At 46.3% G+C, this 26,964-nt stretch overlaps 1 protein-coding gene across 1 annotated transcript in view; it reads left to right on the top strand.

Annotated features, from left to right (window-relative positions):
* The window catches only part of LOC137615869 (ionotropic receptor 21a-like), a 59,119-nt gene that overhangs the window by 15,275 nt on the left and 16,880 nt on the right, over positions 1-26,964 (top strand). Inside the window, exons 5-8 of the mRNA XM_068345560.1 lie at positions 9,539-9,717; positions 24,986-25,347; positions 25,996-26,202; positions 26,385-26,499. Coding sequence (XP_068201661.1) covers positions 9,539-9,717; positions 24,986-25,347; positions 25,996-26,202; positions 26,385-26,499 — 863 coding nt within the window. The remainder of the gene's footprint in view (positions 1-9,538; positions 9,718-24,985; positions 25,348-25,995; positions 26,203-26,384; positions 26,500-26,964) is intronic.

Below are 26,964 nucleotides of genomic sequence, written 5' to 3'. Positions count from 1 at the left end.
TCAGCCTGGAATGGCTGATATGTTGCGTGCCATTCAGGCTCTCGGTGAGAAGGTGGAGTCGTTGGTTAGTGACCGCAATCAGCTCTTGGCAGATGTCAGAGAGCTGAAAGCGAAGAGTGCAGTGGGAAGTGTTAGTGCTAGTGATGTGCATAGTGTCAGTGTCAGTGTTGCGCATGAGGGTACATCTGTGCGTGCCAGTCGTCCTCCCAGTCCGGGACCTCTTGCAAGCTCCCAAGCCCAGGGGAGAAGCAATGTCGAAGGACCAAAGGGTTCGGCAGGCCTTGATCGGCGCACGCATGTATCCTTAGTGGTTGCGGACGTATCTGCTAAGGATCGTCCCATCCACTTACAGACGAATGAGCCCTTACATTCCTCGTCTGTGGAAGAGGTTTCCAGGAGGAAACGGTGGACCAAGGTCTCACGACCGCTCAAACGTAAGGTCCCTTCCGAGCTAGTCCAACGGCCCAGGTGTAGCCACTGGGTCAGTTCGGACTCGCCGCAGTCATCTGATGACTGCACACCTCCCAAGAGAGGTAGAGTGGTCCCTCAACAGGCCTCTGCTCCGTCTGTTGTTGCTCCAACCACAGTAGACCCTAAGTGGTCCATGCTGCAGACTATGCAGTCTCAGCTTGCGGCATTTATGCAGGAGTATCATGCCGAGAAGGTTAACACCTCTCCTGTTAACCTACAACCTGCAGAGGTTGTGCGCTCAGCAGATACTGCGGCTGCCTGCTCCCACACCCCACCTGTGAGAGCTCCTCCACCGATGCGCAGTCCTCACTGCCAGACGCATGTTCTTGCTGCACCATCTGCTAACATGCGTGAGCTGCCGCATCAGGAGTTGCCGGGTTCCAGCACTATGCGGCATTCTCCTCAGCCCATGCAGCATGCTCTGCAGACCTTACAGCATGCTCCGCATACCATGCAGCATGAGCCTCATACCTTACAGCATGCTCTGCATACCATACCGCATGCTCCTCAGCCCACCGCAGACCCTCCCACACACCAGCCCTCTGCTTTTGTTGTTGCCAGCTCGCAGACTGTCCAGCAGAGGCATGATGATGGATCCGCAGGTACGCATGCACCCGTTCTGCAGGATTCAGCCGTTCAGCTTGCTGCTCTGCCTTTGCCTCTCACAACTCAACTTTCGGATGATGATGTATCGGATGATGAAGCTGCTCATCTGGATGATCCTCACTCTGATGTTGAAGGACACAAGTCTTCGCCACCCTCCTTAGACTTTCGCAAAGTCCTTGCTTTGTTCAGGGATTTGTATCCTGAACACTTTGTGTCTGCAACCCCTCGTTCTCCTCCCTCCGAGTTTGCTCTGGGCATGCAGTCTGCTGCGCCTGCCTTCACCAAGCTTGTTCTCGCCAGATCATCTAGGAGAGCTTTGAGGGTTATGGGGGACTGGTTGCATTCCAAGAAGCAACTGGGAAGGACCTCTTTTGTGTTTCCTCCTCCCAAGCTGGCTTCTAAGTCGAGCGTCTGGTATGCCACGGGAGAGGAACCTGGCTTGGGGGTTCCTGCCTCTGCCCAGGCCGACTTCTCAAGTCTGGTTGACTCTCCCCGCAGGTTGGCTATGAGACGTTCGAAGATCTGCTGGTCCTTTTCAGATCTTGATCATATGTTGAAGGGAGTCTTTCGTGCCTTCGAGATATTCAACTTCCTCGATTGGTGTTTGGGAGCCTTAAGCAGGAAGACTTCCCCTTCAGATAAGGACTCGGCCATGCTGATCATGTCTAGCATGGACAAGGCAATTCGGGATGGGTCTGGTGAACTTGCGGCTTCATATGTATCAGGAGTCCTCAAGAAGAGAGAACATCTGTGCTCCTTCTTATCTGCTGGTATCACTCCTTGCCAGAAGTCAGAGTTGCTGTTTGCTCCTCTCTCCAAGTGTCTGTTTCCGGAGGAGTTGATTAAGGGGATGGCTGCCTCTCTTATCCAGAAGGATACTCATGACCTCATGGCTTCTTCTGCACGTAAGGCTAAAACCTTACCTTCCGTGCCTAGACCCTTCCGCCCTACAGCAGTTGATACACCTGCTTCTAGGTTCATCCCGCCCTTTCGTGGCAGAACCTCCAGCAGAGGAGGTACCCGTGCAGACAGTCACCGTGGCAAGTCCAAGAAGGGTTCCAAGTCCGCAAAAGGCAAGTTTTGACTGCCTTTCTCTCCAGACAGCAGTAGGAGCCAGACTCAAGACCTTCTGGCAAGCTTGGGAGAGCAGAGGTGCAGACGCTCAGTCTGTGAAGTGGCTAAGGGAGGGATACAGAATTCCGTTCTGCCTCAATCCCCCTCTAGCTACATCTCCCATCAACCTCTCTCCCAACTACAAGGAGAAGGACAAGAGGCTAGCGTTGCAACAAGAGGTGTCGCTCTTGCTACAGAAGGAAGCAGTGGTCATAGTCCGGGATCATCAATCCCCGGGCTTTTACAACCGTCTCTTCCTGGTAGCCAAGAAGACAGGAGGTTGGAGACCGGTGCTGGACGTCAGTGCTCTCAATGCTTATGTCACCAAGCAGACGTTCACGATGGAGACGACGAAGTCGGTCCTAGCAGCGGTCAGGCAGGAGGACTGGATGGTCTCGTTAGACCTGAAAGACGCATACTTTCACGTCCCCATCCATCCAGACTCCCAACCTTTCCTAAGATTCGTCTCTGGAAAGGTTGTGTACCAGTTCCAAGCCCTGTGCTTTGGCCTAAGCACGGCACCTCTTGTGTTTACGAGACTGATGAGGAATATTGCGAAATTCCTTCACTTGGCAGACATCAGAGCCTCCCTCTATTTAGACGACTGGCTTTTAAGAGCTTCCACAAGTCGTCGCTGTCTGGAGAATCTCAGATGGACTATGGATCTGACCAAGGAACTGGGCCTCCTGGTCAATTTAGAGAAGTCCCAGCTCGTCCCATCCCAGACCATTGTTTACCTGGGTATGGAGATTCAGAGTCGAGCTTTTCGGGCTTTTCCGTCGGCCCCAAGGATCAACCAAGCCCTAGAGTGCATCCAGAGCATGCTGAGAAGGAACCGATGCTCAGTCAGGCAGTGGATGAGTCTAACAGGGACACTTTCATCGCTGGCCCTGTTCATCGAGTTAGGGAGACTCCACCTCCGCCCCCTTCAGTATCATCTAGCTGCTCACTGGATAAAGGACATGACGCTAGAGACGGTCTCAGTTCCTGTTTCCGAAGAGATGAGGTCTACTCTAACGTGGTGGAAGAACAGCATTCTTCTCAAGGAAGGTCTATCTTTAGCTGTTCAGACCCCCGACCACCGTCTCTTCTCGGACGCATCAGACTCGGGCTGGGGTGCGACATTGGACGGACAGGAATGCTCGGGAACATGGAATCAGGAGCAAAGGACACTTCACATCAATTGCAAGGAGTTGTTGGCGGTTCATCTGGCCTTGATAAACTTCAAGTCCCTCCAGCTAAACAAGGTGGTGGAGGTGAACTCCGACAACACCACAGCCTTGGCTTACATCTCCAAGCAGGGGGGGACTCATTCGAGGAAGTTGTTCGAGATCGCAAGGGACCTCCTCATTTGGTCAAAAGATCGAAAGCTCACGCTGGTAACGAGGTTCATTCAGGGCGATATGAATGTCATGGCAGATCGCCTCAGCCGGAAGGGTCAGGTCATCCCCACAGAGTGGACCCTTCACAAGAATGTTTGCAGCAGACTTTGGGCCCTGTGGGGTCAGCCAACCATAGATCTGTTCGCTACCTCGATGACCAAGAGGCTCCCATTGTATTGCTCTCCGATTCCAGACCCAGCAGCAGTTCACGTGGATGCCTTTCTGCTGGATTGGTCCCATCTCGACCTGTATGCATTCCCGCCGTTCAAGATTGTCAACAGGGTACTTCAGAAGTTCGCCTCTCACAAAGGGACACGGCTGACGTTGGTTGCTCCCCTCTGGCCCGCGAGAGAATGGTTCACAGAGGTACTGCAATGGCTGGTCGACGTTCCCAGGACTCTTCCTCTAAGAGTGGACCTTCTGCGTCAACCTCACGTAAAGAAGGTACACCCAAGCCTCCACGCTCTTCGTCTGACTGCCTTCAGACTATCGAAAGACTCTCAAGAGCTAGAGGCTTTTCGAAGGAGGCAGCCAGAGCGATTGCCAGAGCAAGGAGGACATCCACGCTCAGAGTCTATCAGTCTAAATGGGAAGTCTTCCGAAACTGGTGCAAGGCCAATGCAGTTTCCTCAACCAGTACCACTGTAACCCAGATTGCTGACTTCCTGTTACATCTAAGGAACGTTAGATCCCTATCAGCTCCTACGATCAAGGGTTACAGAAGTATGTTGGCAGCGGTTTTCCGCCACAGAGGCTTGGATCTTTCCACCAACAAAGATCTACAGGACCTCCTTAGGTCTTTTGAGACCTCAAAGGAACGTCGGTTGTCCACTCCAGGCTGGAATCTAGACGTGGTCCTAAGGTTCCTTATGTCATCCAGATTTGAACCGCTCCAATCAGCCTCTTTTAAGGACCTCACATTAAAAACTCTTTTCCTCGTAGCCTAGCAACAGCTAAAAGAGTAAGTGAGATCCACGCCTTCAGCAGGAACATAGGTTTCACATCGGAAACGGCTACATGTTCCTTGCAGCTCGGTTTTTTGGCTAAAAATTAGCTTCCTTCACGTCCTTGGCCTAAATCGTTCGAGATCCCTAGCCTGTCCAACTTAGTGGGGAACGAACTGGAGAGAGTACTTTGCCCAGTCAGAGCTCTTAGGTACTATCTAAGAAGGTCAAAACCTTTACGAGGACAATCAGAAGCCTTATGGTGTGCTGTCAAGAAGCCTTCGCTACCAATGTCTAAGAACGCAGTTTCTTACTACATCAGGCTTCTGATTAGAGAAGCTCATTCTCATCTGAAGGAAGAAGACCTTGCTTTACTGAAGGTAAGGACACATGAAGTGAGAGCTGTGGCTACTTCAGTGGCCTTCAAACAGAACCGTTCTCTGCAGAGTGTTATGGATGCAACCTATTGGAGAAGCAAGTCAGTGTTCGCATCATTCTATCTCAAAGATGTCCAGAACTGCTACACCCTGGGACCATTCGTAGCAGCGAGTGCAGTAGTAGGTGAGGGCTCAGCCACTACATTCCCATAACCTTTTTAACCTTTCTCTTGAATACTTTTTATTGTTGTTTTGGGTTGTACGGTCGGCTAAGAAGCCTTCCGCATCCTGGTTGATTTGGCGGGTGGTCAATTCTTTCTTGAGAAGCGCCTAGATTAGAGGTTGTGATGAGGTCCTTTAGTATGGGTTGCAGCCCTTTATACTTCAGCACCTAAGAGTCGTTCAACATCCTAAGAGGACCGCTACGCTCAGTAAGGAAGACGTACTTAATAAAGGCAGAGTAATGGTTCAAGTCGACTTCCTTACCAGGTACTTATTTATTTTATATTTGTTATTTTGAATAACTAATAAAATGAAATACGGGATACTTAGCTTCTTTGTTAACATGTATGCTGGTCTCCACCCACCACCCTGGGTGTGAATCAGCTACATGATCATCGGGTAAGATTAATATTGAAAAATGTTATTTTCATTAGTAAAATAAATTTTTGAATATACTTACCCGATGATCATGATTTAAAGGACCCGCCCTTCCTCCCCATAGAGAACCAGTGGACCGAGGAGAAAATTGAGGTCTTGTTGACAAGAAGTACTTGAGTACCTGACCACAGATGGCGCTGTTGAGCACACCCCCACCTGGATAGCGATCGCTGGCGTATCCCGACCGTAGATTTCTGTCGGGCAACGGAGTTGACAGCTACATGATCATCGGGTAAGTATATTCAAAAATTTATTTTACTAATGAAAATAACATATCTCAATCTACATCATACGTTTCTTCTTCTCGTTACCACCCTTACCACTTTATTTCTTTCCAACCATGGTTATTAATCCTACAAATGTATAATGTTCTCTGAAAATTTTACAAATTAATGCACGAAAATGAAGAAGATACTTTCGGTTGCTGTCAAAAACGCAACTGGGACCTATTTCCGTTTTTCCTATAGTGTGTAGTGTGGCGCTATGAGCACTTTACAGTTTTCGTACCATGGAATTTTCCTTGTATGTTAAGCCTAATTTCCTCGCAAATTCTACCTCATATCTTGAAAAACATGTATGTAGATACACTCGTAAGTCGAGGTTCCATTGTACTCCCGGCGCCATCAACTGGCAATTTTCTAATTTATGGATAGTAGTTTGTTGTGGACTAGGTCATTTAAGGAAGATGAAAGGTTTTGTAATTTTCCGTATAATGTAGCTGACTGACAGTTTTTGTGTAAGCTGATGATATACTGTACACATTTTGCTCTAGTAAACAGCATTCGTTTTGCAGTTTATTCCTTCGCTAGTGTGTACTAGTGACAATGATGTCATTGTAACATAGGAATGAAATGTTGTTGCACACAGTCATTAGATGGAGAGCTTCAAAATATTCTGCACCTTTGTCACCTAGTGGCGAAAGTGGATCCAGCCTGTAAGAGTATGGTCCTAGTACTGTATTGAAATAATGAATTATTTTTTCTCTTGTATTTTTACTAACGGTATATGTTTTTTCATATTTGTGTACCTCATCAGCCATCTTATTACCTCATGACCTTGCTTTCTTGTTTCAGAATTGTTCAATGCCATTTACATAGTAGGGAAATAATGTAAGTTGGTCTGCCCCGATGATTATCCAACTGCAATTGTTTATTGTGTTTGTTCCTTAGTGAATACAAAGCACAATCTTTCGTGTAGAGAGCTGTTTTCAGTGCGCAAGCTGGACGGCTGTTAAAATTGTTAATGAGGTACCCTGTACTGTTGTTAAAGACAGGTGAGAGCAAGGGTGCCAAATATGTGAACCATATATTTTTCCAACTGGATATCTTGTGTTTTAGCCTTTTTCTGACATTGAATACTATATTGGGGCCAGTCACCTATCCAATAGTTTTCCTAGCCTGCTTATAAAAACAATTATGGGAAATCCCAATGGGAGACCTGAGTTTCTGGTTGGGGAATTACAAATAACAATGTTTTGCAGCAATATTAATGGTAAAAATGCATAAAAAAGCACTAAATAACCTGTTGGAAAAATATCATAAATTTTTTTAAGTAAGGTAGTTTGTATTTTTCCCAAGTACAATATACAAACTTGAATTCTTTAATGGGAGTACTGTAAAGTTTTAGCGAATCTGGAAATTTAACTCTTGAAATTTAAAACAAACTGCCGGTAATTACTGGCAGATGGCGGGAAGGGGTAAAGAAAGAAGAAAAGGAACAGACATTCTAACTCTTACCAAAAGTTGTCGCAACCGCTTTCTGAGGCGAGATGCTTCTTGTCCTGTGATGAAGCTTTGCATGCTACACATTGTTAAGCAGCTACCATTGGTCATAAGGACTTGTGGGTATGCAATATTCCCTCAGTTAGTGGGCTATGAAGATTTTTTGGCGTTTCCAGACCCGCTTTCAACCCTTGTGCCACTGACAGGTTCTTCCAAAAGGATAGTTATGCACTAACCCCCTGACTTTGTGAACCTGTACCTGTGTAAGGTCCTCAGGATTCCCCAGTGTCAGTGACTTCTTTAGCATTTTCTTCTTGTGCCTATTCAAACTAACAAGTTTTGAAGTTATGGTCTGAGTAATTGGGGTTCCTTCACAGGGTAAAAAAGCAATTCCTCTAAATTATAGGTCACATTTCTAAGGGAGGAAATGGATACGGTCTCAAACCTTAGAGCCTTCATGGCAGGGTTCTAAGTTATAGTAATAAACTTTGGAGCAAAGGTAAATGGGACCTTTCTCCACCCTGCAAAATGACTGATGTAAGAAATGCTATATATCTAGCCTACTTCCTTTGCTGAAGCCAAGCCAAGCAAGAATACTGTCTTCGGTCAGATCTTAATCTGATGCTTGCTGTAATGGTTCATATGGAACCCTCTTTAGGGACCTTTGAACTATAGTAACATACCATGTTGGTGGTTGACTTCTTTTGGTAGGCATGACTACTCAAAGCTCATCACCATTGACAGTTCCTAGGATGATGAAAGGTCAATGCCTTTAAGTTTAAAGACTTGGCTCAAGGCAGAGTGATAGCCTTTCAGCGCTTTGATGGAGAGGGATTACTTATGACAAAGGAAGACAAGAATTTCCCCAATTAGTTCAATAGGGTCTCTGACTGGAGAAACTCCCCTTCTATGGCACTAATATCAGAAGATTGCCCACTTTGCTTGTACACTGCTTTCGAGGATTTCTGGAGATATACATACACCTCCATAGCAGTGTCTAGTGAAAACCCTTTCCTTCTGAGGAGATGTTGCATAATCTTTACCCTTGAAGTGACAGGGATGTCACAGAGTTGTAATAAATCTGCAGGTGTGGCTGCCAAAGAAGATTTGAGACCACAATGGTATAGTTAGTCCGTACCTGGTTGACCACCCTTCAAATCAGGCAAAAGGGAAGCAAAGCATAGGCATCGAAGTTGTCCCACTGATATTGGGATGCATCCTCTAGTGCTGTTAGATGGTCTGGGACTGGCAGACAGAACATTGGTAGTTTAACCTTATGAGCTTTCTGGCAAACATGTCTATTATTGGGGAACCACACAAATTCAAAAAACTCTGCACTTCTAGAAAATGAAGGGACCCTTGCTACTGAGCTTCATCGATTACGTTCATTTCACCCCGAATAAATCTTGCTGAGGAAGAACAGCACACATGCTTCTTCCTCTTCCTGACTCTTCCTCCTGGCTCTGCAAGCAGAGTAGTTTAGGTCTGAGTGACCATCAACGACAACACTACCCAAGGGGTAGAAACCATACAGGTTGCTCCAACAGGAATCTCAACTTTGGGACACAGTGTCATAGGGAAAGAGGTAGGCATACTCATAAGTCCCCATGAGCAGGCGTGAGGCACAACCACAGATAAAGAGGGAGGAGGTACTGGTCCAGGACCCCCAGGCACAAGGGTTGGGGGTGATGCTTACAAGGGAAGGGGTTGGGAATCCCTGAAGCTGGGTCAGGGATTAGGGTAACCCTGAGGAATAGGGGCAATGCTAACCTTGGCCTTAGCCTTCATACGGCCACTGAGGGGGGCCACTCCGCCCGGCGCCGGCACCTTGTCCACTGGTCCAGGAGCTACCTCACCAGAATTACCAGCCTTTTGGGGCTTAGGTTGTGAATCACTGAAGTTTCTGACATTGGGGTACCACCACACCCTTCACCACTGGTAGCACTGGGGACAGTTGCACTAGGGGAACGGGGAAGAAGTAGCCTTGTCTACTAGCTCCCTCAATGAAGCCATGGAGGGCATACCTGAAAGACCTGAGAAAGTCCAAGACTTCCTTAGATTAAACTCTGAGAATATGAGGTAACTGCACTTTATGGGGGAAGGGGCTTCAATTAAAGCTACTTTAAAGTAAAATATATGATCCAATATAAAATGTTTGTTTATAATGTTGAAGTTTTCATGCCTCATATACATACCAATAGATTTTTTTTATTGAAATTTATTATTTTCAGATTTCTTTTTTCTAATAATCCTAACAATTACAGGAGCAGTAGGGGAGACGGTTCGAGGAGAAACAGAGGTATCTTTTGGTAACTATTTCATTACCTCAGATAGACTGAAGATCATGGACATGACTCGACCATATCACATTGATTACACCTGCTTTATCACACCTGTACCAAAACCTTCACCTCAGTATTCAGCAGTGGCCTGGCCTTTTAAGGTAGGAGAAAAATGCAATATGAATAAATAGGAAACATTCAGTAAAATACTAAAGTTCCTGTTTTGAATAACTGTTTATCTTCCTGAAGTTTCATTTTTCAATATTAATCTTACCCGGTGATCATGTAGCTGCAACTCTGTTGCCTGACAGAAAAAACCTACGGGCGGGATACGCCAGCGATCGCTATACAGGTGGGGGTGTACAACAACAGCGCCATCTGTCGAGTAGGTACTCAGGTACTTCTTGTCAACAAGAACCAATTTTCTCTCTGTCGTGCCACCGGCAAGACCTACTTGATACGCTGTTGTTTCTGGAGTTGATTTTCACGCTATTTGGTGATGTATTCTCTCTAGATATTAGCTTTCGCTTTACAGGAGTTATTATCAATACCTTATCAAGCTTTATTGATTAGATTTTGGATTATTTGTTGACGACTTGGATAGATTTTGGATTTCCCCCTTTGACTAATTCAAGATGTCTGACCCTACTCAAGTCCCCAAGTACAGGCAGTGTAGCGCTAGGGACTGTTCTAGGCGTCTTCCGAAGGCCTCTATCGATCCTCACACCGTTTGTTCCAATTGTAGGGGTAAAGCCTGTCAATTGGAAGATCGATGTGAGGAATGCGCTGGGCTTTCAGAATTCGATTTTCAAGAATTCCTTAAGAATGCACGTAGGCTAGAGAAGGATAGGATCAGGAGGAGTTCTTCTCGCTCTTTTGATTTTTCCTCTCCCCATGCCCCTCAACCTATTCCTTCCCCTGTAGTGGTTACACCCGACCCTTCTACTAGCTCTCAGCAACCCTCGATGGCGGACATGATGCGTGCCATTCAGGCTCTTGGTGACCGAGTTGAGTCTTTAGCGAATGACCGCAATCAACTCTTAGCCGATGTCAAAGAGTTGAAGGAGAAAAGTGCAGTGGGAAGTGTAGTGAGTGCAAGTGCTGTGAAAAGTGTCAGTGTTACGCATGAGGGTGCATCTGTTCGTGCCAGTCGTCCTCCCAGTCCGGGACCTCTTGCAAGCTCCCAAGCCCAGGGGAGAAGCAATGTCGAAGGACCAAAGGGTTCGACAGGCCTTGATCAGCGTACAGATGTACCCTCAGTGGTTGCGGACGTATCTTGCAGAGATCGTCCCACCCACAAACAGACGAGTGAGCCCATTCATTCCTCGTCTGCGGAAGTAGTTTCTCGTCAGAAACGCTGGACCAAGGTCTCACGACCTCTCAAGCGCAAGGTCCCTTCCGAGCGAGTCCAACGGCCCAGGTGTAGCCACTGGGTCAGTTCGGACTCGCCGCAGTCTTCCGAAGACTGCACACCTCCCAAGAGAGGTAGAGTGGTTCCGCAGCAGGCAATAACTCCGTCTGTTGCTGCACCAACCGCTGTAGACCCTAAGTGGTCTATGCTGCAGTCTATGCAGACTCAGCTAGCTTCCTTCATGCAGGAGTATCGTGCTGAGAAGGTTGAAGCTCCACCCGTTAACCCACAACCTGCCACGGTTGTGCGCTCAGCTGACACTGCGGCTGCCTGCTCCCACACTCCGACTGTGAGAGCTCCACCACCGATGCGCAGTCGACCCTGCCAGACGCATGTTGATGTTAGCCGACATGCGGCACCCTCCGTTGACATGCGTGAGCTACCGCATCAGCAGTGGGAAGGTGCTGTCAAGCTGCCGTGTTTTGACGCAATGCGGCAGTCTCCGCAACCCACGGCAGTCCCCACCACGCACCACCACTCCGCTTTTGTTGTTGCCAGCTCTCAGACTGACCAGCAGCGGCATGATGTTGGATCCAGTGCAGCTACGCATGCACCCGTGCTGCCGGATTCAGCCGTTCAGCTTTCTTCTCCTCCTTTGCCGCTTCCTCCTCAGCATTCGGATGAAGGAATCTCTGATGACGACGAAGCTGCTCATTTGGACGATCAACACTCCGACATAGATGAACCCAAGACTACGCCTCCCTCCTTAGACTTTAGGAAAGTCCTTGCTCTGTTTAGGGAGTTGTATCCGGACCAGTTCGTGTCTGCAGCCCCACGCTCACCTCCCTCTGAGTTCGCTTTAGGCATGCAGTCAGCAGCTCCTGCCTTTACGAAGCTCGTACTCGCGCGCTCATCCAAGAGAGCTTTAAGGGTACTGGGAGAGTGGTTGCAGGCCAAGAAGCAACTTGGGAAGACGTCCTTCATCTTTCCCCCCACCAAGCTTGCTTCCAAATCTAGCGTCTGGTATGCCACGGGAGAAGATCTCGGCTTGGGAGTTCCTGCCTCTGCCCAGGGCGACTTCTCAAGTCTGGTAGACTCTCCCCGCAGACTGGCTATGAGACGCTCCAAGATTTGCTGGACCTTTTCGGACATGGACCATCTTTTAAAGGGAGTTTTCCGTGCGTTTGAGATCTTCAACTTCCTGGACTGGTGTTTGGGAGCGTTGAGCAGAAAGACCTCCCCTTCGGATAAGGACTCTGCCATGCTCATCATGTCATGCATGGACAAAGCCATTCGGGATGGATCTGGCGAGCTTGCGGCTTCTTTCGTGTCTGGAGTTCTTAAGAAGCGAGATCACCTTTGCTCCTTCTTGTCGGCTGGGATCACACCATGTCAGAAGTCAGAGCTGATGTTTGCTCCGCTATCCAAGTGTCTCTTTCCTGAAGAGCTGATCAAGGGGATTGCCGCCTCGTTGATCCAGAAAGACACCCATGACCTGGTGGCGTCATCCGCACGTAAAGCCACAGCTTTACCTTCCGTGCCTAGACCTAGGATGGACACACCAGCGTCTAGGTTCATTCCGCCCTTTCGTGGCAGAACCTCCAGCAGAGGAGGTACCCGTGCCGATAGTCAACGTGGCAAAAAGAAGAAGGGTTCCAAGTCCTCAAAAGACAGAGTCTGACTGCCTTCTTCTCCAGACAGCAGTGGGAGCCAGGCTCAAGAACTACTGGCAGGCCTGGGAGAACAGGGGTGCAGACGCACAGTCTGTGAAGTTACTCAGAGAGGGGTACAGGATTCCATTCTTGCGCAAGCCCCCTCTAGCAACAACTCCCATCGACCTCTCTCCCAGGTACAGAGAGGAGGACAAGAGGCTAGCTTTACAGCAAGAGGTGTCTCTCTTGCTACAAAAGGGAGCGGTAGTCATAGTCCGGGACCATCAATCCCCGGGCTTCTACAACCGTCTCTTCTTAGTAGCGAAGAAGACAGGAGGGTGGAGACCGGTGCTGGACGTCAGTGCTCTAAATGTCTTTGTCACCAAGCAGACGTTCACCATGGAGACGACGAAGTCGGTGCTAGCATCGGTCAGGAAGGAAGACTGGATGGTCTCGTTAGACCTAAAGGACGCGTACTTTCACGTCCCCATCCACCCAGACTCCCAACCTTTCCTAAGGTTCGTCTTTGGGAAGGTGGTTTACCAGTTCCAAGCCCTGTGCTTTGGCCTAAGCACGGCACCTCTAGTGTTTACCAAACTGATGAGGAATATTGCCAAATTCCTGCATTTGGCAGACATCAGAGCCTCCCTCTATTTGGACGACTGGCTTTTAAGAGCTGCGTCAAGTCGTCGCTGTCTGGAGAATCTCAAATGGACTATGGATCTGACCAAGGAATTGGGTCTCCTGGTCAATATAGAAAAGTCCCAACTCGTCCCATCCCAAACTATAGTCTATCTAGGTATGGAGATTCAGAGTCAAGCTTTTCGGGCTTTTCCGTCGGCCCCCAGAATCAGTCAAGCCCAAGAATGCATCCAGAGCATGCTGAAAAGGAACCGATGTTCAGTCAGACAGTGGATGAGTCTAATAGGGACGCTTTCATCGCTGGACCAGTTCATCGCGTTAGGGAGACTCCACCTCCGACCCCTTCAGTTTCACCTAGCTGCTCACTGGAGAAAGGACATGACGCTAGAAGCGGTCTCAGTTCCTATATCCGAAGAGATGAAGTCTGCTCTGACTTGGTGGAAGAACAGCATTCTTCTCAAGGAAGGTCTACCACTGGCTGTTCAGACCCCCGACCACCTTCTCTTCTCGGACGCATCGGACACGGGCTGGGGTGCGACACTGGACGGTCGGGAATGCTCGGGCACGTGGAATCCGGATCAAAGAGCACTACACATCAACTGCAAGGAGCTTCTGGCAGTTCATCTGGCCTTGAGAAGCTTCAAGTCCCTCCTTCTAGGCAAGGTGGTGGAGGTGAACTCCGACAACACTACAGCCTTGGCGTACATCTCCAAGCAAGGAGGGACTCATTCGAGGACGTTGTTCGAGATCGCAAGGGACCTCCTCACCTGGTCAAGAGATCGAAAGATATCGCTTGTAACGAGGTTCATTCAAGGCGACATGAACGTCATGGCAGACCGCCTCAGCCGGAAGGGTCAGATCATCCCTACAGAATGGACCCTTCACAAGAATGTTTGCAACAGACTATGGGCCCTGTGGGGTCAGCCCACCATAGATCTGTTCGCTACCTCGATGACCAAGAGGCTCCCAAATTATTGCTCACCGATTCCGGACCCAGCAGCAGTTCACGTAGATGCCTTTCTTCTGGATTAGTCCCATCTAGACCTTTATGCGTTCCCCCCGTTCAAGATTGTCAACAAGGTACTGCAGAAGTTCGCCTCTCACGAAGGGACAAGGTTGACGTTGGTTGCTCCCCTCTGGCCCGCGAGAGAATGGTTCACCGAGGTACTGCAATGGCTAGTAGACGTTCCCAGGACTCTTCCTCTAAGAGTGGACCTTCTGCGTCAGCCGCACGTAAAGAAGGTACACCCAAGCCTCCACGCTCTTCGTCTGACTGCCTTCAGACTATCGAAAGACTCTCAAGAGCTAGAGGCTTTTCGAAGGAGGCAGCCAGAGCGATTGCCAGAGCAAGGAGGACATCCACTCTCAAGGTCTACCAGTCAAAATGGGAAGTCTTCCGAAGCTGGTGCAAGGCGAATTCAGTATCCTCAACCAGTACCTCTGTAATGCAGATAGCTGACTTCCTTTTACACCTAAGGAATGTAAGATCCCTATCAGCTCCTACGATCAAAGGTTACAGAAGCATGTTGGCAGCAGTCTTCCGCCACAGAGGCTTAGATCTTTCCACCAACAAAGATCTACAAGACCTCCTTAAGTCTTTTGAGACCTCAAAGGAGCGTCGGTTAGCCACACCAGGTTGGAACTTAGACGTGGTGTTAAGGTTCCTGATGTCAGCAAGGTTCGAACCGCTTCAATCAGCCTCTTTTAAAGATCTCACTTTGAAGACTCTTTTCCTCGTTTGTTTAGCAACAGCTAAAAGAGTCAGTGAGATACACGCCTTCAGCAGGAACATAGGATTTACATCTGAAACGGCTACATGTTCCTTACAGCTTGGTTTTTTAGCTAAAAACGAGCTCCCTTCTCGTCCTTGGCCCAAATCGTTCGAGATTCCAAGTCTGTCCAGTTTGGTTGGAAACGAACAAGAGAGAGTACTATGCCCAGTAAGAGCTCTTAAGTACTATTTAAGACGTACGAAGCCATTACGAGGACAATCAGAAGCTTTATGGTGTTCTATTAAGAAACCTGCTTTACCGATGTCGAAGAACGCAGTCTCTTATTACATCAGACTTTTGATTAGAGAAGCCCATTCTCATCTGAATGAGGAAGACCTTGCTTTGCTGAAGGTGAGGACACATGAAGTTAGAGCTGTCGCTACTTCAGTGGCCTTCAAACAAAACAGATCTCTGCAGAGTGTAATGGATGCAACCTATTGGAGAAGCAAGTCAGTGTTCGCATCATTTTACCTTAAAGATGTCCAGTCTCTTTACGAGAACTGCTACACCCTGGGACCATTCGTAGCAGCGAGTGCAGTAGTAGGTGAGGGCTCAACCACTACATTCCCATAATCCCATAACCTTTTTTAATCTTTCTCTTGAAATGCTTTTTATTGTTGTTTTTGGGTTGTACGGAAGGCTAAGAAGCCTTTCGCATCCTGGTTGATTTGGCGGGTGGTCAAATTCTTTCTTGAGAAGCGCCGAGATTAGAGGTTGTGATGAGGTCCTTTAGTATGGGTTGCAGCCCTTCATACTTCAACACCTAGGAGTCGCTCAGCATCCTAAGAGGATCGCTAGGCTCAGTAAGGAAGACGTACTTAAAAAGGCAGAGTAATTATTCAAGTCGACTTCCTTACCAGGTACTTATTTATTTTATGTTTGTTATTTTGAATAACTGCTAAAATGAAATACGGGATACTTAGCTTCTATTGTTAACATGTATGCTGGTCTCCACCCACCCCCCTGGGTGTGAATCAGCTACATGATCACCGGGTAAGATTAATATTGAAAAATGTTATTTTCCTTAGTAAAATAAATTTTTCAATATTAATCTTACCCGATAATCATGTAGCTGTCAACTCCGTTGCCCGACAGAATTCTACGGAAGGGATACGCCAGCGATCACTATACTAGAAGGGGGTGTACTCACCAGCGCCACCTGTGGCCAGGTACTGCAGTACTTCTTGTTGACACCACCTCAATTTTTCCTCTGTCGTGCTTCCGGCAAGACGTTCATGGATACGCTTATAATTTTGGAGTCTTGTTCACGGTTTTTGGTGAAGTATTGCTCTAAGATTTCAGCTTTCGCTATACTGGAAACTTGTCTATTAGCTTAGATAGCTTTTATATTGATTTGATTAATGGTTAACGATCTTTTGCTTTAATTGGAATCCCCCTTGACTGTTCTTTGATTCAAGATGTCTGACCTTTCTCAAGCCCCTCCCCAAAGACGATGTAGGACTTGTATTAGGCGTATTCCGAAGGCCTTGGTTGATCCTCACACCGTTTGTTCCGACTGTAGGGAAAATCCTGTCAGTTGGAAGATCGATGTGAGGAATGCGCCGGACTTTCGGAACTTGATTTTGTTTGATTCCTAAAGTATACCACTAAGTTAGAGAGAGAGAGAGTTAGAAGGAGTTCGGCTCGCTCTTCGCTTTATTCCTCACCTCATGATCCTCAACCTTTTCCTCCCCCTGTAGTGGCTACCCCCGAACCTACTTTTTGTGCTCAGCCTGATATGTCTGATGTTTTACGTGCCATTCAGGCTTTAGGTGATAAAGTGGAGTCGGTAGTGAGTGACCACAAGTTCCTCTTGGCGGACGTCAAGGAACTAAAAGTGAAAAGTGCAGTGGGAAGTGGTAGTGCCAGTGCTGTGCCGAGTGCTAGTGTCAGTGTCAGTGTTGTGCGTGAGGGTACTTCTGTGCGTGCCAGTCGTCCTCCCAGTCCGGGACCTCTTGCAAGCTCCCAAGCCCAGGGGAGAAGCAATGTCGAAGGGCAAAAGGGTTCGGCAGGCCTTGATCGGCGCACAGAAGTATCCTCGGTGGTTGCGGGCGTATCTTACGGAGATCGTCACTCCCACTCTCAGACGATTGAGCCTTTAATTTCCTCGTCTGCAGTTGCTTTTTCGGGGAGAAAACGCTGGACTCAGGTCTCAAGACCTCTTAAGCGCAAAGTCCAAACCTCACGAGTTCAACAGCCCGGATGTAGTCATTGGGCTAGCTCTGACTCGCCGCAGTCATCAGGTGACTGCACACCTCCTAAGAGAGGTAAGGCGATGCCTCAACAGACCTCAACTTCTGTTAAGGCTTTGCCTCAACAGACCTCATCGTTTGTTGATCCCAAGATGGCTTTGCTGCAGTCCATGCAGTCGCAGCTTGCGGTCTTAATGAGTGAGTTTCAGGCAGAGAAGGTTACACCTCCGCCTGTGAGCGCTCCTCCTCCTCTCCGCAGTCCAGTCTGCCAGACGTACGAAGTTGAGGTTCCTCAAGCTACCTCCATGCGTGAGCTACCGCGTTGGGAGTTGCCAGTTACCAGCGTTGTGCAGCAACCTCCTCAACAATGGGGACAGGAGTCTTATGCCTTACAACCTCCTCTTCCCTTGAGACAAGAGTTTCTTGCAGTAAGACCATCCTCGAGGCAGCAACCTCTTGAGGTACGACAACCTCTACCATCCTTGAGGCAGCCACCTCAGCTCTCGCAGCTGCTACCTCAACTCTCGAGGCAAGCACCTCAAGAACCTCAACTCGTGAGACAGAAACCGCGTTCTGCGCAGCCGCCACCTCAACTCTCGCAGCTCACACCTCAAGAACCTCAACTCGTGAGACAGGAATCTCTTACTGCGCAACCAGCTCAACCCTTGAAGCAAGCGCAACTCTTGAGACAGGAACCTTATGCAGTGAGTCAGCCACCTCAACGCATGCATCTACCACCTTCTCCTCTACTTGACCAGTCTTTGCAGCCTGCTCCTCAGGTTTTACTTCAGTCGCCTCTCACCACACTTGCTCCTCAAACCGCCGCAGTACCTCCTTCATCCCAGCCTCATGACTTTGTCATTAACAGCCCTCATCCTCTTCAACAGAGACTTGAGGATGAGACCGCAAGTGTTTATGCACCCGCTGGTCAGGATTCTGCTGTTCAGCATACCGCTGTAACTTTACCTCTCGCTTCTCAACACTCAGGTGATGAGGTTTCGGAGGAGGAAGCTGCGCACCTAGATGATCCCTCTTCGGACGTGGAGGAACCCAAGTCGTCACCACCCTCCATTGACTTTCGCAAGGTCCTGGCTCTTTTCAGAGAGGTTTACCCGGATCATTTTGTTTCTGCTACCCCTCGCTCTCCTCCATCAGAGTTTTCTCTAGGCATGCAAACTGTTAAGTCGGCCTACACTAAGCTCGTCTTTGCTAGATCCTCTAAGAGAGCTTTAAGAATGTTAGGGGATTGGTTACAGTCCAAACAACAACTAGGGAAGACTTCATTTATGTTTCCCCCTACTAAGCTCACTTCTAAGGCGGGCGTATGGTATGCCACAGGAGAGGAACCAGGCTTGGGAATCCCTGCCTCTGCCCAGGCTGACTTCTCAAGTTTGGTTGACTCTCCACGCAGATCGGCTATGAGGCGCTCTAAGGTCTGCTGGACCTTTTCCGACTTAGACCACTTCTTAAAGGGTGTCTTTCGCGCCTTTGAGATTTTCAATTTTCTCGACTGGTGCCTGGGGGCCTTGAGCAAGAAGACTGCCCCTGCTGACAAGGACTCGGCCATGCTTATAATGTCCTGTATGGATAAAGCTATTCGCGATGGGTCAGGCGAACTTGCCTCCATGTTTGTTTCGGGAGTACTCAAGAAAAGGGAACAACTGTGCACTTTCCTTTCCACTGGTATCACCTCTTGTCAAAGGTCTCAGTTACTTTTTGCTCCGCTTTCTAAGTTCCTGTTTCCTGAGGAGCTTATCAAGGAATTGTCTGCGGCCCTTATTCAGAAGGACACTCATGACCTTGTGGCCTCTTCAGCTCGTAAGGCTAAGGTCGCTCCTTCGGTTCCTAGAACTTACCGCACCCCAGTGGCCGATACTCCTGCTACAAGATTTATTCCGCCCTTTCGTGGCAGAGCCCCCAGCCGAGGAAGTACCCGTCCAGACACTTTCAGGGGCAGGTCTATGAAAGGTCCCAAGCCTTCGAAAGGCAAACACTGACTCTCCTCCTCTCCAGACAGCAGTAGGAGCCAGACTCAAGATCTTCTGGCAGGCTTGGGAAAGAAGAGGTGCAGACGCCCAGTCTGTCAAGTGGCTAAGGGAGGGTTACAGGATACCATTCTGCCGCAATCCCCCTCTGACCACTTCTCCCATCAACCTCTCTCCCAACTACAAGGAAAAGGACAAGAGGCTAGCGTTACACCAGGAGGTGTCGCTCCTGTTACAGAAGAAGGCAGTGGTGATAGTCCGGGACCATCAATCCCCGGGCTTCTACAACCGTCTCTTTCTGGTGGCCAAGAAGACAGGAGGTTGGAGACCGGTGCTGGACGTCAGTGCGCTCAATGCTTATGTCACCAAGCAGACGTTCACTATGGAGACGACGAAGTCGGTCCTAGCAGCGGTCAGGCAGGAGGACTGGATGGTCTCGTTGGATCTGAAAGACGCTTACTTTCACGTTCCTATTCATCCAGACTCCCAACCTTTCCTGAGATTCGTTTTTGGAAAGGTTGTGTACCAATTCCAAGCCCTGTGTTTTGGCCTAAGCACAGCGCCTATGGTGTTTACGCGTCTGATGAGGAATATTGCAAAATTCCTCCACTTAGCAGACATCAGAGCCTCCCTTTATTTAGACGACTGGCTGTTGAGAGCCCCCACAAGTCGTCGCTGTCTGGAGAGTCTCAACTGGACTTTGGACTTGATCAAGGAACTGGGTCTTTTGGTCAACTTAGAAAAGTCCCAGCTTATTCCCTCCCAATCCATCGTTTACCTGGGAATGGAGATTCGGAGTCAGGCTTTTCGGGCTTTTCCGTCGGCCCCAAGAGTCAGCCAAGCCCTAGAGTGCATTCTGAGCATGCTGAAGAGGAACAGATGCTCGGTGAGACAGTGGATGAGTCTAACAGGGACCCTGTCATCGTTAGCCCTGTTCATCGAGTTAGGGAGACTCCACCTTCGCCCTCTCCAATTCCATCTAGCAGCTCACTGGGACAAGGATTTGACGCTCGAAGCGGTCTCTATCCCTGTCACCGAGGAGATGAAGACTACTCTCATGTGGTGGAAGACCAACATCCTTCTCAAGGAGGGTCTATCGTTAGCGATTCAGACCCCCAATCTTCATCTCTTTTCGGACGCATCAGACTCGGGCTGGGGCGCGACCTTGGACGGACAGGAATGCTCGGGAACATGGACCAAGGAACAGGAAACGCTTCACATCAACTGCAAGGAGCTGCTGGCAGTTCATCTGGCCTTAATGAACTTCAAGTCCCTCCTGCTGAGCAAGGTGGTGGAGGTGAACTCCGACAACACCACAGCCTTGGCATACATCTCCAAGCAGGGAGGGACCCATTCGAGGAAGCTGTACGAGATAGCAAGGGACCTCCTCATTTGGTCAAGAAGTCTAAACCTCTCTCTGGTTACGAGGTTCATTCAGGGCAATATGAACGTCTCAGCAGATCGCCTCAGCAGGAAAGATCAAGTCATCCCCACGGAATGGACCCTTCACAAGAGCGTGTGCGACAGACTTTGGACCTTGTGGGGTCAGCCAACGATAGATCTGTTCGCCACCTCCATGACCAAGAGGCTCCCTTTGTACTGTTCCCCAGTTCCAGACCCAGCAGCAGTTCACGTGGATGCTTTTCTGCTGGATTGGTCCCATCTCGAGCTATATGCATTCCCGCCGTTCAAGATCATCAACAGAGTCATTCAGAAGTTCGTCTCTCACGAAGGGACACGGCTGACGCTGGTTGCTCCCCTTTGGCCTGCAAGAGAATGGTTCACAGAGGTACTACAATGGCTGGTCGACGTTCCCAGGACTCTCCCTCTAAGAGTGGACCTCCTACGTCAACCTCACGTAAGGAAGGTACACACAAACCTCCACGCTCTTCGTCTGACTGCCTTCAGACTGTCGAAAGACTCGCTAGAGCTAGAGGCTTTTCGAAGGAGGCAGCCAGAGCGATTGCCAGAGCAAGGAGGATATCCACTCGTAGAGTCTACCAATCCAAGTGGGAAGTCTTCCGAAGCTGGTGCAGAGCCAATGCAGTTTCCTCTACCAATACCTCTGTAACCCAAGTTGCTGACTTCCTGTTACATCTTAGGAATGTTAGATCTCTTTCGGCTCCTACGATTAAAGGGTACAGAAGTATGTTGGCTTCAGTTCTCCGCCACAGAGGTTTGGATCTTTCCTCCAACAAGGACCTGCAAGACATCCTTAAATCTTTCGAGACTTCTAAAGAACGTCGTTTGTCCACTCCAGGCTGGAATCTAGACGTAGTCTTAAGGTTCCTTATGTCTCCTAGGTTCGAACCTCTCCAGTCAGCTTCCTTCAAAGACCTTACTCTCAAAACTCTTTTCCTCGTCTGCCTTGCGACAGCCAAAAGAGTTAGTGAGGTTCACGCCTTCAGCAAGAACATAGGATTCACATCCGAATCAGCAACATGTTCTTTACAGCTCGGATTTTTAGCTAAAAATGAACTTCCTTCACGTCCTTGGCCTAGATCGTTCGAAATTCCTAGCCTTTCCAACATGGTGGGTAACGAGCTAGAGAGAGTTCTTTGCCCTGTCAGAGCTCTGAAATACTATCTTAAAAGGTCAAAACCTATACGAGGACAGTCAGAGGCCTTATGGTGTGCCATCAAGAAACCTTCGATGCCTATGTCCAAAAACGCTGTTTCGTATTATATAAGGCTTCTGATTAGAGAAGCTCATTCTCACATGAAGGATGAAGACCTTGCTTTGCTGAAGGTAAGGACCCACGAAGTGAGAGCTGTAGCCACTTCGATGGCCTTTAAACAGAACCGTTCTCTGCAGAGTATTATGGATGCAACTTATTGGAGGAGCAAGTCAGTGTTTGCATCTTTTTATCTCAAAGATGTCCAGTCTCTTTACGAGAACTGCTACACCCTGGGACCATTCGTAGCAGCGAGTGCAGTAGTAGGTGAGGGCTCAGCCACTACATTCCCTTAATCCCATAACCTTTTTAACCTTTCTCTTGAATGCTTTTATTGTTGTTTTTTGGGTTGTTACGGTAGGCTAAGAAGCCTTCCGCATCCTGTTTGATTTGGCGGGTGGTCAATTCGTTCTTGAGAAGCGCCTAGGTTAGAGGTTGTGTAGAGGTCCTTTAGTATGGGTTGCAGCCCTTTATACTTCAGCACCTTAGGGTTGTTCAGCCTCCTAAGAGGAACGCTGCGCTCAGTAAGGAAGACGAACTTATTAAAGGCAGAGTAATGGTTCAAGTCGACTTCCTTACCAGGTACTTATAATTTCATTGTTATTTTGAATAACTAATAATATGAAATACGGGATACTTAGCTTACTGATATACATGTACACTGGTTTTCACCCACCTCCCTGGGTGTGAATCAGCTACATGATTATCGGGTAAGATTAATATTGAAAAATGTTATTTTCATTAGTAAAATAAATTTTTGAATATACTTACCCGATAATCATGATTTAATTGACACACCCTTCCTCCCCATAGAGAACCAGTGGACCGAGGAAAAATTGAGGTGGTGTCAACAAGAAGTACTGCAGTACCTGGCCACAGGTGGCGCTGGTGAGTACACCCCCTTCTAGTATAGTGATCGCTGGCGTATCCCTTCCGTAGAATTCTGTCGGGCAACGGAGTTGACAGCTACATGATTATCGGGTAAGTATATTCAAAAATTTATTTTACTAATGAAAATAACATTTTTGAATATACTTACCCGGTGATCATGAATTAAAGGACCCTCCCTTCCTCCCCATAGAGACCCAGTGGACCGAGGAGAAAATTGGTTCTTGTTGACAAGAAGTACCTGAGTACCTACTCGACAGATGGCGCTGTTGTTGTACACCCCCACCTGTATAGCGATCGCTGGCGTATCCCGCCCGTAGGTTTTTTCTGTCGGGCAACAGAGTTGCAGCTACATGATCACCGGGTAAGTATATTCAAAAATTTATTTTACTAAGGAAAATAACATATTATTAAATGCAATACAGGAATGCACATTTTGAATACAGTACATATGATTACTGTACATAAAGTTTACTGCATTTGCCCAGGCTTTCATTATAATTTTTTAAAGGAGAATTGCTTTCTGACTATTTGATCTCGAAATGACACTTTTTCTGTATAAAAAAGATAAAGGAATAAAGGATGGTTAGTTTTAATGAAACAGCAGCCTTAAAATTCTGCTCAAAATAATAACAATTAATGCTATTAAAACCGGAAATGTCGTTCTGCTAACTAAATAACACATGCCCAATGAACGACTGCACCTATGGCGACACCGGTGACATGCGTAGATCCAAACACAATAATTACACTAATTTCATTGTGAGGCCGGAACTAAAATACATATTGTAAAGAATAAATACTCAACTTTCTGGATGGAGAAAGAAGCCGTAGAAAGCATAAAGATTCCCTTGAAAGCGATCGAAAATGTCAGATCAACAGGGAACACCACCGTAGCAAGTCGCTACAAATAAAGGAATGACCGCCAGAGGGAGTTGGCGCGGTTGTGATACGATAGTAGTAGGGAAACCAGGGTAACCTCTATTGCGGCTACCCTTCTAATTCTGCCACGTATCCCCCTCGAAGCGTAAAGGCTATTCTGGGTGCAGATTGCCATGTGGCGTGTCAAGAATACGTCCCCTGATTATATACGATACTCTTGAGAGTAATCTTAAGGGTACTCGCGCCAGAAGTTAGAATTCTGTGAAACCTTTGGTTTGATTCTCTGGGAATATCACTGTAGTCATATATACCCTTGGGAAGCTACTAAAGGAACCTTCCATCAAGAGGTCATGGCCATCTCACCCAAAAATAGATTTTTCGCTTCGCTCAAAATCCGTTTTATCACACAAACATGGAAAGATAAGGAATTTTATAGCCTACAATCTGTAAATCGCTTTTTGAAAGGATGAAAACCTTCCTTTCTAAAAATAACTTTTTATCATTGATAGGTTAATCCATATAAAAAATCATAATGCTACAAGAATTTCCAATGTATAACTTTTTGTGTATAAAATTATCTTTCAAATGGTAAAAAAATTTGTTGAGAAAGAAAATAGTTGGTAGTGTTTGAAGTAACTCCAAAATAATCGTGTTTTAATGTGCTCAAGTCGCGTTCCTCAAGAGTAAGATAATACTTTGTGAAAAGTCTTCATGATGCATTACCATTAACGTGCACTTCAGAAACTATAGAAAAACTATGATTGTATTATTGGAATTATGTCTTTCATAGCAACAGTTTTATAGTACAGTACTGTATACTGTAATTTCTTTGTCTTGTAGTACCTTGTGTTACAATTCTTTCATGTCATTGCCATTTTTAGATAGGTCTTTATAAACACCTCTATAAAAATATTAATTCCTTTTAATGTTTTTTAGTCTATTATATTTTGCTTTCATATTATATACAACTGTATCTGTCTCTGAAAATAAGTTCTATAATGGGCTTTCCAGTAAATGGGAAGTTGCAGAAACCTTGTAGCTAATTCTTATACAGATTAATTATATCATTTATTTGTGGATCTATCAGTTTTGATATTAATAATTGGAAATATATTGAAACTTACAGAATATTTCCTGGACCTCTGTGTGCATATCACTACTCTTTACCGTCCTCTTTTCTATCCCAGTTATACTTCAGTTGCAGTTGCACATTGAAATAATAGAATTTGATTTATCAGTAAAATCCATTGAAACTACAAAACAAATATTGCAATTTTATGTTCAGTATCTCTTTTTATCAAAGAATACTAAATGTACTTCACAACAGAAATATTTGCTACTTGTGATTTGTGTGCTATTTCAGTCTATAAATCTGTATTTCTTTTCTCCAGCTGAATGTATGGATTGGGGTTTTCCTAATGCTCATCTTGACCCCACCTGTGGTAAGACTGACAGGTACCTTAGAAGTGGGTATGTGGTTCAAGAACTTTGGAAATTGCTTTTTGTATACCCTGGGTACATTTCTCAATAGATCACCACCACCGCAGCTGATGCCACTTTCAAATGGGCTTCGTATTGTAGTCGTCACAAGTTCAGTAGCAGCCATGGTCATGGGAGTTGCCTATACAACCTCTCTAATTGCATTCTTGCTTGTCCCATTGCCTACACAGCCTGTGAATACTCTGGAGGGTCTCCTGGAGTCAGATCTTCAGTGGGGTATCAGGGACACTGGGGGATGGGAAGAATGGTTCAGGTGAGTTCATTACTAAGGGAACACTGGGAGTCTGTGTCTTGATCCAGATTTTGTTGGATTCAAGTACTATTTATGGAAGTATGCAGTATATTTAGTGAAAGCTGCCTTTAGCACAAAATATTCTAATAATATGCTAAAAGTTTAGAAATTTACAAGGAAAGCTATTGCTAATTTGATTTGTTTATTAATTTCATTGAATTCTTGTGAAAATTACCTCTCCCTTTTTCTAGTTTTTTAATAAAAGTACAGTAATTTCATGAGACCTTTTGGATCTCAGATTTGCAATTGATGGATATATCTTACATTTTTACTATATAAAGTACTGTACCTTTAAAAATGTTTTTGTATTCTTATTTTCAATGAGAATGGCTTCTGTTATATATAATGTAGTAATAGAAAAAATTGGAAGTATAGTAATTAAGTGTTTAATATAACAATCTTATATATGTCCTTACAGTACTCGGTATTTTTTAAATATCACCTATAAAGGACTCTGGTTAACTGTCTAGCTATCATACCATAATTACATCTTTGCATTAAATTGGGTTACATTAATATACATATTGAATTTTTATCATGATTAATTGGCTACATTTCTATAGTTGACAGATCTGTTTAATATATGAATGACAATTTTGTTTTCACTAGGAATTCTATTGATCCAACATCTCGTAAGATTGCCGAGAGCTTCAAGTTTGTTCCAGGGATAGAGGCAGGCATAGAGAAAGTCCTTGATGGAAACTTTGCTTTCATGAATTCTGGAACTTTCTTGCGATACCTGGTATCCAGTAATTTCACAAATGAATATGGACAAGCTGAACTGCATGTTGCCCGAGAATGTTTTGTCCCTTTTCGGTAATTATAGAAGTTTAGTGTTCCTATTAATGCATGTGCCGGATATATGAAACAAATATGCTATATCTACTAATAATTATCTTCAGTTTTGGACAGAGCTGTGAAAAATTCATTATTTTAATTTTTGAAAATAGAATTTACTATTGGTTATATTTTTTAATATAATTTCCCAATAATTGCAGGATTGGCTTGGGTATGCCTCGCTTCTCTGTTTACACTTCAAAATTTAATTCTGTTATTGATCATGTAGTAGAAGGTGGCATGGTGTCTCGTTGGTTTCAAGACCTCTTGGATAAGGTATTGGTAATTATTTTTTGTAAGATTTCAACCTTCCCATGTTATAATGCCAGTTAAGTAAATTATCCAATCAGTCAGTCCTGTTCCCTAAAGAAAGTCTTTATTAAATCACTGCATTCAAAATATTTGCAACTGTATCAAATTTCTATTTATTCATAGTTTATCTAAAAGGCATTTTCTAAGAAACGGTATCAAAGAGAGACCTGTACATGTAGCTATTTGAACCAGGATGACATACGTCTGGAAACCTGCTTTGTTTAATGACCGATTCATTATTTATTTGTTTATTTTTTTGTCAAGGTATTCTCTGTAGAGCATCATACAAAAAGATTTGAAATATAGAAATCCTCTCATCATTCAAGGGGATTGTGATTTTCTACTAAGAAGTTCCAGTATTAACTTCTTGAGATTAGTTATAGGAACCAGCCTTCCTCCTCTTATGTATATTACCAAGAAGCTGATATT

Source organism: Palaemon carinicauda, chromosome 2, assembly GCF_036898095.1.
Source record: "Palaemon carinicauda isolate YSFRI2023 chromosome 2, ASM3689809v2, whole genome shotgun sequence".
Taxonomy (NCBI): domain Eukaryota; kingdom Metazoa; phylum Arthropoda; class Malacostraca; order Decapoda; family Palaemonidae; genus Palaemon; species Palaemon carinicauda.
This window is presented reverse-complemented; position numbering and strand designations above follow the sequence as displayed.